General features: G+C 39.2%; 1 protein-coding gene across 2 annotated transcripts in view; it reads left to right on the top strand.

The window, feature by feature from the left end:
- Nucleotides 1–11,529, top strand: part of NAPB (NSF attachment protein beta) — a 51,018-nt gene extending 39,489 nt beyond the window's left edge. For both annotated transcript variants that reach the window (XM_059134219.1, XM_059134220.1), the window contains 4 exons: nt 5,978–6,082; nt 7,082–7,150; nt 7,522–7,572; nt 8,544–11,529. In XM_059134219.1, coding sequence (XP_058990202.1) covers nt 5,978–6,082; nt 7,082–7,150; nt 7,522–7,572; nt 8,544–8,654 — 336 coding nt within the window. In that variant the 3' untranslated portion in view covers nt 8,655–11,529. The remainder of the gene's footprint in view (nt 1–5,977; nt 6,083–7,081; nt 7,151–7,521; nt 7,573–8,543) is intronic.
- The last annotated feature ends 1,273 nt before the right edge of the window (nt 11,530–12,802 follow it).

The raw sequence follows: 12,802 nt of genomic DNA, 5'->3' as shown, positions 1-12,802 counted from the left end.
TTCTTGGGATAAATCCTTGATTATTGGAAAGTTTGAGGGTCTTCAAGAGTACCTTCAGGTTTGATAATTCTCTGGAAGCACTCACAGGATTCAGTGGTTAAGTTGTTATGCCACAGTTATGGCTTATTATACCAAAGGATACAGATTAAAATCAGCAAAAAGAAGAGGTGCTTAAGACAGGGTCCAGGAGAGTTGCAAGTATAGAACTTCCTTTTTTCCTTCCCCAGTGGAGTTGTACAGACAGTACTTACTTCTCCCAACAATGATGTGTGATGAAAAAATATCCATGGAGTATTGCCAACAGGGGAAGAAGTTCACCTTATTGGGTGTCTAGAATTTTTACTGTGGCTCAGTCACAGATTCTCCAGTCCCTCCTTAGGTTGAGCTGAACCATATTGTCAGAGACATCCAAGTAAGCAAAAACACTCTTTCAGGTGGGCATTCCAAGCAAGGGCTTAGAGTTGACTCCCCAGGAGCCACAGACAAAGGCAAGACCTCACTTAGGAGAAAACTAATCCTGTACTGTATAATGTGTAATCCTTTTTATAAGTTGTCTCAGTTAGTTTGCTAGTCTGTTTGGAGGATTTTCAATGTACATTCATGAGAATATTGATCTTAAATTTTCTTATGAAAGCTTTGGTTTTGGTAGCAAGGTAATACTGGCCTTATGGAATGAGTTGGAAAGTATTCCCTTCTCTTCGGAAGAATTTGTGAACGATTGGTGTTCGTTCTTTAAACATTTGGTAAAATTCAATGATTTTTTCTGTACTTCTGTTTTTAAGTTTCATTGATTTCTAATATTATTTCATGCTTTTTTTTTTTTTTAAATTTAAATGTTTTCACTCCTTTATAAATCTTCTGTACTCTGGCCACTCATCCCTCTCTCGGTACCTCACACCCCTGGCAACCACGGAATTTTTTATAGTTTTGCCTTTTCATCATGTCAAATGGTTAGGATCACACAGTATATGGACTTGCCCATTGGCTTCTTTCATTTTAGTAATCTGCATTTAAAATTTCTCCATGTTCTCTGATGTCTTGAGAGCTCATTCCTTTTTAGGGCTGAATTATTTCCCATTATGTGAATGTACCCCAGCTTATTTATCCATTCACCTACTGAAAGACATCTTCATTCCTTCCAAATTTTGGAATTGTGAGTAAAGCTGCTATAAACATCCCCAAGCAGATTTTTGCATGGATGTTTTTTTCCACTTCTTTGGGTAAATATCAAGGAGCACAATTGGTGGATCTCACGATAAGAATATGCTTAGTTTTGTAGCATACTGCCAAAACTGTCTTCCAGTAGGGCTGTACCATTTTGCATTTCCACCACCAGTGAATAAAGTGCCTGTTGCTCCACATCCTCGTCAGCATTGGGTGTTGTCAGTGTTCTGGATTTAGGCCATTCCAATAGGTGTGTGGAGGTATCTCATCATTATCTGAATGTCATTTTCCTGATATCGTATGATATGGAGCAATTTTTCATATGTTGACTTGCCATCTGTGTATCTTCTTTGGTCAGATGTCTTTAAAGATCTTTAGTCCATTTTTTAATTGATTATATACTTTCATTTTCTGTTTTAATTTTTTAATTTTTTTTATAAACATATAATTTATTATTAGTCCCAGGGGTACAGGTCTGTGAATCGCCAGGTTTACTCACTTCACAGCACTCACCATTCATGCTTATTTTTTTAGATTTATTTTACTATTCTTTTTTTAGGGAGTTGAGATAGGAACTGAGGTTATTGGTTTTCCTCTTTGTTGTGTATGCATGTTTTGTGCTATAAGTTTCCCTCTAAACACTGCTTTCACTATGTCTCAACAATTCTGTTATATTATTTATTTCATTGTATATATTGATTTCTGTGGATTGTTTAGACATGTTTTGCTTAATTACCAAGTGTTTGGAGATTTTCTTCTTTATCTTTCTGTTGTTGATTTCTGGTTTGATTCTGTTGTAGCTGGAGAATACACTATAATTTCAATTTTTAAAAATTTGATAAAGTTTTATGACTCAGAATATGGTCTGATTTGGCATTTGTTTGTGGGTCTGCTGTTGCTTCATAACATGTTCTGTGGTGTTGATCAGGTCTTCTTGGTTGATTGGACTGTTGAGTTCCATATATTTGTTGATTTTCTATCTCAATACATTGTTGAGAGGGGAGTGTTGGAGTCTCTGTGATTGTGGATTTGTCTCTCTTTCATTACTATCAAGTCTTTGCTTCATGTATTTGCAGCTCTGTTGTTTGCTGTATACATGTTTAGGTTTGCCATGTCTTTTGGTGGGTTGACACTTTTATCATTATATAATGTCCCCTGCTGTCCCTGGTAGTTTTCTTTGTTCTGAAGTCTACTTTATCTGATACTAATATAGTCTCTCCTGCTTTCTTCTGATTAATATTTATATTATCTTTTCCTGTCCTTTTTCTTTGAACCTGCCTTTATCACTGTAATGGAAGTGAGTTTCTTATGGATAGCATATAGTTATGTTAGTTTCTAATCTATTCTCTGAATATCCAATCTAATCTAATCTCTGAATCTCTTTTAGTTGGTGTATTTAGACCATTTATATTTAATGTAATTATTGATATATTCAGGCTTAAGTCAGCCATTTTATTTGTTGTTTTCTATTTATGCCCTTTATTGTTTTTCTGTTTTCTTTTTCCTGAATTATAGTGCGTTGGTTGATTATCTGTAGTGTTTTCAAGTAAATGTCTTTGACTAAATACTAGTCTTTGACTAGTTGCTGTAGGTGTAATATGTACATGATTTATCACAAGTTGATGATGTTACCATTTTATCATTTCCAGTGAAATATAGAAGTCTTACTTTCTGTCCCTTTGTCCTCCCCATTCAGTATAAATTAACTGTTTTCTCTACATATGTTGAAAACCACCTCAGTCAAGGTTATAATTTTTAATTTCAATCTTCTAACATAATTTAGAAAACTCAGAAGAAGAAAAGCCTATTATATTTACCCATATTTTAGTTATTGTGTCCTTTTTCTTCTAATGTTACAGGATTACTTCTTTCACTGTTTCCTTTGCATTTAGAGAACATCCCTTTGCCATTCTTTTAGGGCAGGTTTTACTGGTGCAAATTCTTGTTCCTTCATCTGGGAATGTTTTGATTTCCCCTTGATTCCTGAAGCACGTTTTCCTGGGGTTGATAATTCTTTCCTTTTAGCACTTGAAAAATGTGCCACTTAGGGCCTCTGTGGTTTCTGATGAGAAGTCTGCTTTCATTCAGACTTATTTTTCTCCTGTAGGTGAGGTATTGTTTTCTTTTCTAGCCACTTTTTTTTTTTTTTAATGCTGATTGTATTCATTCTATTTTTTTTTAAGATTTTATTTATTTATTTGATAGAGACACAGCAAGAGAGGGAACACATGCAGGGGGAGTGGCAGAGAGAGAAGCAGGCCTCCTGCTAAGCAGGGAGCCTGATGCTGGGCTTAATCCCAGGACCCTGGGATCACAATCTGAGCCAAAGGCAGACACTTAATGACTGAGCCACCCAGGTGCCCATTACTGGCCACTTTTAAAGTTTATTCCTTAGCTTCTGTTTTTGAGAAGTTTATGTGACTTGGCTTGGGTGTCTTTGCTTTCATCCAGTTTGGATGATTCACTACTTCAATCTGTAGGTTCTATGTTTTTTGCCAAATTTAGGAAGTTTTCAGCCATTATTTCTTCAAGTACTCTTTCTTCCCTTCTCTCTGTCCTTTCTTCCCAAGACAGACAACCTGAATGTTAGACCTTATTTTATAGTCATATAGGTCTCTGATGATACTCTGTTCATTTGTTTTTGTTTTTGTTTTTTTTTCAGTCTGTTGTCTGCTCTCTGTTATTCAGACTGAGTAATTTCTAGTGTTCTGTCGTTAGTTCACGATTCTTTCCTCTCCTGTCTATTCTGATGTTGAGCCTATCCGCTTTTTATGAAGTTATTGTGCTTTTTAGTTCTGAAATATCCATTTGTTTCTTTTTTATATCTTTTTTTTTTTTTTTAAAGATTTTATTTATTTATTTGACAGAGAGAAATCACAAGTAGATGGAGAGGCAGGCAGAGAGAGAGAGAGGGAAGCAGGCTCCCTGCTGAGCAGAGAGCCCGATGCGGGACTCGATCCCAGGACCCTGAGATCATGACCTGAGCCGAAGGCAGCGGCTTAACCCACTGAGCCACCCAGGCGCCCCTCTTTTTTATATCTTATGAGATTTTTTTTTTTGCTGAAAATTTCTTTTTTCTTTATTGATGCTTTCTGGTTTTTATTTAGTTTTAAGCATTTTTTTTAAAGTTTTTATTTATTTGACAGAGAGAGAGAAAAATCACAAGTAGGCAGAGAGGCAGGCAGAGAGAGAGAGGGGAGGAAGCAGGCTCCCCGCGGAGCAGAGAGAGAGAGGGGAGGAAGCAGGCTCCCCCCGGAGCAGAGAGCCCGACGTGGGGCTCGATCCCAGGACCCTGGGATCATGACCTGAGCTGAAGGCAGAGGCTTTAACCCACTGAGCCACCCAGGCGCCCCAGTTTTAAGCATTTTTATAATCGCTTATTGAAGCATTTTTTCTGAGGGCTCCTTTAAAATCTTTGTTGTATAATCTTAACATTTCTGTTACCTCAGAGCTTTCATCTGTTGGTTTTCATGTAGCTTAAGATCTCGTGTCTTAGTGTTGTGAGCTACTATGACAGCTGGACCTGATCATGTTTAAACCTTCTCTCAGGGGTGCCTAGGTGGTACAGTTGGTTAAGCGTCTGACTCTTGGTTTTGATTCAGGTCATGATCTTATGGTCATGAGATCAAGTCCTGTTGTTAGCCTCAGCATGTGCTCAGCATGTGGTCAGCATGGTGTCTGCTTGAGAGTTTCTCTACCTCTCCTTCTGCCCCTCTTGCTCATGCGCTCTTTCTCTCTCCTTAAAATAAATAAACCTTCTCCTTCAGCTGGTTTTCTGTGACCCTGCTCTGGCAGAAGAAGGGGCGTGTTGCTTCACTCCTGGGTGGGTGTGGCCATTCCCACCCTTGCTTGCTCTCCACCAACACCACATTGGGATTGTTCTCATTATTGCCAAATGGTGATAGAAGTCTTAAGCCTACACTAGGCCTCTTCTGAAACCATGACTCCTGGGAGATTAGAGATGATGTCTTATTCCTACTGGGTGGAGGCAAGGCCCAGGCTCCCAACATAGTCTCCATTGCCTTGCAGCAGGCATGAAGGAGGATGGGCCATTACAAGCTGGCAAGGATGAAGACATGGCTTCCTTCTGGGCCTTCATGAAGCCACTTTGGCAGGGGTTTGGGGTTCCTTCACAATTGCAGTCTCAAAAGCATTAACATCTCAGCTCCATCTAGGGTCTTTACTGAAGTGAGTAGGGTTAGGGACCATGGTGTTCTATGGCATTGGCTAGAGTGAGCAGTAATTACCTAAACTTTTCTGTCTTTTTAGGTTACCCTTTTCTAGGTCCTTCAGCTAGAGAAAGCAAATTTCTGAATATTCAGAATTTTTTCTTTCTTTGCTTCTTTCCTCCTGCATCTAGTGTGGCACTTAAGAGTTGCTGGCTTTTTCTATTTTAGGTTGGGGATAGATGAAAGAAAAAACCCAGAGAACTCCCTGCTGTATTTTATGTGTGTCTCAAGGACCCTAGCTGGTCTGCTATCTTGTCTCTACTTTTCAGTCTCCTTTTGTTGATTTTATATAAAGTGACTGGGGCTCTCAGTTGCTCTTGGCAGGAGGGATAGAGAAAAATAATGTCTTTTCCATCTTCCTGGAAGTAGAAGTCTTCTGGGTCATTTTTAACATGTTAGTGCTTTATGTATCAAATATTGTTTCTTATATAGTAAAATTTTCTAGTGTGTGATACTGAGTTAAAAAAATATATTCATAGCAAAACTGATGTAAGATATAGATATTTTCTAAAGGGAAGGTAAGGATCAGTTTGCCTACCATAAAAAAGCAAACCTTTGAAATCTATTCTGCTTTCTGTGCCTAGGTTGGGGCAAACACCATGGATAATCCTTTGTTGAAGTACAGTGCAAAGGACTACTTCTTTAAAGCAGCCCTCTGTCACTTCATAGTAGATGAGCTGAATGCCAAGGTAAGGAGTCACACAGCGCGAGTTTCCAGTGCACTTTACCCATGAGAACTCGCCTCAGGCCTTCTGTCATTCATGATATGCTTTGTTGGGTGATATTGGTTATAGCAAAACCAAGCTGCATGCATTAATAATAATAATAACAGTTATACTACGCTGTGCTTCCTAGCTGTAATCTTGAAACTGCTGCCGAAGTGGTAGCTGTGTTCCTTTCAGTAGTTTTGCTTTAAAGAAATTAGGGGGTTGGGGCACTTGGGTGGCATAGTTGGTTAAGCATCAGACTCTTGGTTTCAGCTCAGGTTGTGATTTCAGGGTCCTGGGATCCAGACCTGTGCCGGACTCCTGCTCAGTGGGGAGTCTACTGGAGATTCTCTGCCCCTCCTGCTCATGCACTCGCTCTCTCTCACTCTCTCTCTCTCTGTGTCTCTCTCAAACAAATAAATCTATCTTAAAAAAAAGAAATTAGGGGGCAAAGTGGTGAGACAATAAAAGTGGAATAACATCCTTTGTTTTAAACTCCAAAATTGTGTGGGAACATGGACTGGGGAGACAGGAGGCAGAGACTTGGACTGTTGTTGTGTCTGGGGCTCGGACAACAGAAGTAAAGCTGCTGAGAGGAAAGGTATCCTTCCCTCCAGACTTAAGCAGAGTGATATTTATGTGGAATCTGGACATTGTTAAGGAAGGGTTTCTTTATGTAGTGAATGGTCACAGAAACTTGGTTTGTGAGTTTTTACAAATTAGATTTGGTCCAAGTTGTTTTCTCTACAGCAACCTAATTTAGAAAAACTGATTTAGAAATTTATTCTTAACTGAAGTTAGTAATTCAAACTGAACAAGGTTTCCTGTGTTGATTTTGATGTTGAGTTTAACAGCATACTTCTTATACATTTAAATAGGCTGCAGATAATTCTTAACTGAAGTAGTAAGATGTTCAGATAGAAAGGGCTTTATTTCCTGATTCAGTGAGTGGGGCATTAATGAGTGGCTTTTCTCTTTCAGCTTGCTCTTGAGAAATATGAAGAGATGTTTCCAGCATTTACTGATTCAAGGGAATGTAAGTTATTGAAAGTAAGTAACACCACAACTTTGAAGAAGAAAAACACCCTTTGCTGTCAGGTGGGATCAGGTCTAAAATGAAACTCTAATTCTCTGAGGAGCACTGGTACTCTCCTGCTTTTGTAGAATAGGTCTCAGATGCCAGCAGAGTCAAAGACATAAGCATTGTGTTCTAAACCAAGGAACTCAGAAATGTTAGCACAAAAACTAGATTCCTGACTTGGGGTAACTTGTGGCTTATATTTGAGAATTTCCTCTATTCTGTAAGGTGTTTGGCAACATCAGTTAATGTGATACTAAGGCTATTTCTGTATTTAAAGTATCTATTCATAGGTGGAACATTTTAGCCTACCAAACTAATTTTTTCATGCTTACGCTACCAGAAACTTCTAGAAGCTCATGAAGAACAGAACAGTGAAGCTTACACTGAAGCAGTAAGTTATGCATTTGCAATGTAGTACATTCTCAGAAGTTTAGAAACATCTTTTCATTGTATGAGTGCTGAACGTTTATTTGAAGATTTTTCTGATATACCTAAGTTGTTTTTCCCAAAGGCTATGTTTTATATGTCCCACAAACCTTTGTAATTACTTAATTCCATTAGCCTGTTGAATTTAGCTGGGAGACAAATTTAATACACTATCACATACTGTTAAAATTTGCTGTTTGAATGAAATACAGCTTGAAATATAAAAAACAGAATTTGGTATATTCTTGGCATAAAAGAAATGGAAGATTTTTTTTTTTTATATACTCATTAGTTTTCTGTTTTCCCATATTTGCCATCTTATGTTTATAATTAAGCAGATTGCTCAGTATCCTCCATTAATTTACTCATGGCTTTGACACAATAGTGGAAAGGAATGTTTTCCATTTCACTTTGGCTCCCAAACCATTTGAATCATATTTGAAATATCACTCTCTGGTAATGCACTGAAATGAGTTAAAGAGATTCCACTTCCACATGTCTTTCCTGTCTCTGCAAGTACGCTGATTCATGTTCAGTGACTATTAGAACACCATGCATTTTCCATGTTCCATTCTTATACGAGGTTTCATTTCCCTTGTCACATTAAGTATGCTCTTCCAGTTACAAAGGCAGTTAGGAGCTCAGCATGTTAGCACATAGAGCGGTTTAGAAAGCACAGGAACTTGTCACTAGCTCCATCAAAATAGTCACAGAACACATAAGCCATTTTAGTGAAGAGAGTTATAAACTGGAATGAATGATATAAACCATTTTTCATGAAGAAAATTTATAAACTAAAATGAAGGATTTAAATGAAGAAAGTTGGAGGGTTATCACTTAGTAATGTTTAAATAGCTTGGGGTGTTTTTTTGTGTGTGTGCTTTGGTTATATTTCCATAGACTAATTTCTGTTCCCTTTATTTTTTTTTAAACTAGGTGAAGGAATTTGACTCAATATCTCGCTTGGATCAGTGGCTCACGACCATGTTGCTTCGTATCAAAAAGTCCATCCAAGGGGATGGAGAAGGAGACGGGGACCTAAAGTGAACATTTATGTCTTTGTGGCATGCAGCTGACTCCTCTTTAGTTTCATGTTAGGGCCACATGATCTTTATGGGATGCCCATTAAATGGCTTAATTCTGTTGCACATGGGCCAAACCATCTGTGTGTTTAAGTTCCCTGTGTTTGTGTCTTCATTAAGTGGACGGCTGGGAAGCTCCTGTGCATATTGTGGGTGTAGTGGGCTATTTCATGTTTGTCAGAGACCCAGAGTTTTCTGAGAACTACTTCAGAATCTTATTCCTGTTGTTTTGATATCAGCAGAGCCTGTGTTTAACTTTATCATGTATTTTTATGTCATTTTCTTAGACTGGAGTACCCAGCCTAATCATTGTAATAGATGCTTTGCATACTTTCCACAAATTCGCACCTGGATGTATTCTCTAAGTTTACATGTTTAGTTCAGGATGGTTGTTAGGAATGAGCTTTATGGCTTCACTTACTAAAAATGGTTTTTATTGTTCTTGTGATTCTTTTGATGGTGCTAGTGATCATTTGTTTGCTTTTTATATTGTTGTGTTTGCTAACATGCATGCGAAAATTCAGAACAGCCGGGGTCTGCCAGCATCACTTACTTAACATTGTGAGAAAAGGGACTTTCCTGGCAGGGCTTGCTGATGTGTATGGGCCAATGTCAGGGTGAGTCTGATGGATTTATACTCCTTCACACACTAGAGATCTGTACACAACAGTTTTTCCTTTTCCTGGAGATAGTTCCCACTTTAAGTTGGAGTGGAACCCTTTATATTCACATAAAAGTAATTTGAAAGGCATGTCCTTTTGTTTACTTTCACGTTCATACACTTGTCCACGTTGAGATGATGCCTGGTGTGCCACCACCATGTGAATCCGCGTCAAGGCCACAGAGAGACCAGGTCATTAATTTTACCCTTTAATTAAACATGATGGGTTAGGTGGTGTAAATACGGTACAGAGGTTTGCCATGTGTCCCGTTGGGGAAGAAGGGCAACGAGCTTCTGAGGAGAATTGATTTTCTTCTCAGCTAATGGAGTCATTTTGGCTTGAATGTTTGAATTTAGTTGTCATTTTTGTTTACATAATATTTGCTCTATTGGTTTATGAATTTAACATGCTGATACTGTGCTTTAGACATGGTCTTGTTTTCTGAATCTTCTCTGTATTTTTATGCTTAACTGACTTAAGTTTGATGTGTATTTTTTTGCCAGTCCTAGCTTGTAGGTCTTTCTAAAATTATGCTGCTACCATTAAAGACAGATAATGAAATTTCCCATGTTAGGTCAGATGGAAACTGGCATTTGAAGGGTGTTTTCATTTTTGGATGTCCCTCCACTAGCATCGGTAGGCCTTTTTTGAGCGGAAGTAGAGGGTACGCCACAAAAAGGGCTGAGCTTGGAGGAAGGCAAGGGGATGGTGAGCATGTTGGACTGAGATGAGGGAGAAAGTAGCTGATAGGGCCAGCTGACGCCTGGTAGTAGAGGCTGTCCTTCAGGTCACTGTGGATTTCCTAGCTGCGGTTGTGGGGTCACCTGTGCTAACATAGCCTGGTGGAGAGGAAGGTCAGAGATGTCACAGGGTGGACCGAATGGACCAGAAGACTGGACACTCTGGCCTTGTGACCTGGGATCTGATGAATGTTCCTTCCTTTAAAGGTCTGGGATTCTTAGAAGAAAGCTGGCTATCACTTATAGTACAATTTGGAATGCAGCCCTTTTGGTACTTTTTCACTTCCTGTCAGAATCTCTTATGAAGAAATGATTAGAGCAGAGTGTGGGTTCCTATGCTTCATCTGTTCGACAACCAGCCAAATGCACTTTTGTAAAAGTGAGGTATGGGAAGGAGGGTGCTTTTTTGTCTGTGTCCTCAGACTGTAAGTCTCTCTCATCTGGAGAGCATTTAAATCCTAGCCTGCCAGGATGCTTGTTTCATCACTAGTGTGCAAGGTTTGTTTTCACTTGTTAAAAGGTCCTTCTGATGTGACCACTTAAAGTAAGAACCAAATGATTTCTCTTAGGATTCCTTTAGCTTTCAACATGGTCCCGTCAGACCCCTGTCTGAGAAAGAGGTATGGTTTGTAAAAATAGTACTGGCACCATTTTGTTATGTTAGTTGGAGAGTTGCTAGTTTGTCTTGAAATAAACACTGGGATCAGTGGCTGGGTTAAGAATTTTTTGTTTTTAGTATTTCACATGAAAAAAGTAAAAATACTTGTAATGGCTAGAACAGAACTGCCAGAAAATAAGAGAATGAGAAGAAAGTCCATTAACATTATCCAAACTTTTGAAATGTCCTGTCAACATACGGTAGTACCACAAGGCCCGAGTTAGGTTTTCAGGAGTTACAGAATGTTCTTTATGAATAAAATATAATGACCATTTATGTTGGGTTCTTGTATTTTATCAAATCTGGAGTTAGTTCGTAGTCAGAGTCAGTTAAAATTTCTTACAGGAAAGCTTTGCTTTTTGTGGCAACATTTTTATAGCTTGTGTGAGTTCCTTTTTTATTTAATGATTTGAAAACAGTATTTTTGCACAGTTGTGACAGTGTGTAATGACATCCCTGTAACCAAAGTGTGTGCATTTATTGTTTTCTCTGATACTGTGCATTTAAAATGTCCAAATGCAACTTCTGTGGCTTCCTTCAGGGGACCCGGCAGTACAGCATGGCACCTACGACCCTCCTGCCTGCAGTGTGAGCTGTGGCCTGGAGCAGGCTCCTGCCTGGGCAGTGTTGTGTTGGGCACTGCAGGGTCTCCTCCCTCATGTTCTCGGGTGGAGGATTATGTTATGAAAACTAACCATGTGATGATCACTCTACCTTAGCAGAAAGAATATGTATGTTTTATGTCACCCTGTACAGAAAATAAAGTGGAAATTATGAGTATTTTGATGGGTCTTTCCTATGTAAATTTATACAAATCAAGAGTAGCTTCCTTTCCTTAAAGGAGTTCCCATTAAGGTTTAAGGCAATGGATATTATTTGCTGGGCTCTTTGAATATCCATCCAAACAGTTTAGCTACCTCAAAACCTCCATCACTTGAAAATGCAAGGCACTGGAGCAGATCTGCTAGCAGATTTATGTGGAAGCCCTGGTTCTAGCCTGTAGGTGCAGTCCCTGGGTTCACATGGTGTTGTCCATTCTGGCCACACCTGGCAAAGACTTTTCTGGCATCCCTTAGGCCACAGTCAGCTCCAGGTACAAGGAGGTTGGGTTTCTAGAAAACTGTTAGGTGGGGGTGGGGGGGTGAGGAACCCTGAAGCCCCTCAAATCTGTTCATAGTGTGGGTATTCATGTCACTCTGCAGGATGTCTTAGCGGGGTGACATGTCCCTGAGGCAGGTCGAGCCACAGGCCACTTGGGACTCAAGTTGGGGGTAGAGGCTAGTGTAGGCCGGCTCCTCCCCTCTGAGAACAGTGGTCAGGTCCATCAGTATATTCACAACTTAAATAAAGATATTTCAAAGCAAATTTTAAAAAATGAATGGTAGAACAGGCTGTTCCAGTTTAGGCATTCTGAGTTGATCTGTCTTATTCAGATGTCTCTTAGAATCCTTTCCTAATGAAAGCCACCATGGTGGTTTAAAAACCTGGTTTTGTCAGCTGTGGTAAGGGTCCTCGTACAGATTGGCAGAGGTAAGCGGGTGCTTTCCAGGGCTCAACTGGGATGTTACGCCAAATGGCATTCTAAGCCATGTTTATAGCCTGTTTGGTTATTTGAGGCCGTCTTGGTACAAGTGAATGAATGCCTCTTTGTAAGAGTGTCTCGGGCCTCATACTTCCCACCAAAATAATATTGTTACTTCAAGTAACATGACCACCACCAAGTTTATTAGTTAAAAGACAAGCACTCATTTGGTCTCCAAAAATTTCCCTGGTGTGGCAAGGTATAAAATTGAATAGGTTAGAATTAAAACTCTCAAATTTTTTGGTTTGGATTATCACATATAGCAAAACCATATTTCTCTTAAAAAGTCAGTCAGTATAAAGGTCTTCTCTACCTACCACCACCACAACATGGCTTTCTTCAAATTCTGTACAACAAATTTGGGTAAAATCAAAGGTGGCAGAGTGCTTTAGACTTTGTGCTGCGAGCATTTCCCACAAAATGTTTGGAAGGCACTAAATCACCCCATCGCCTATTATGATGCTATGGGAG

This window comes from Mustela lutreola, chromosome 9, assembly GCF_030435805.1.
Source record: "Mustela lutreola isolate mMusLut2 chromosome 9, mMusLut2.pri, whole genome shotgun sequence".
Taxonomy (NCBI): Eukaryota; Metazoa; Chordata; class Mammalia; order Carnivora; family Mustelidae; genus Mustela; species Mustela lutreola.
Note: the sequence above shows the minus strand (reverse complement) of the source record. Positions and strands in the feature narration are given on the sequence as shown.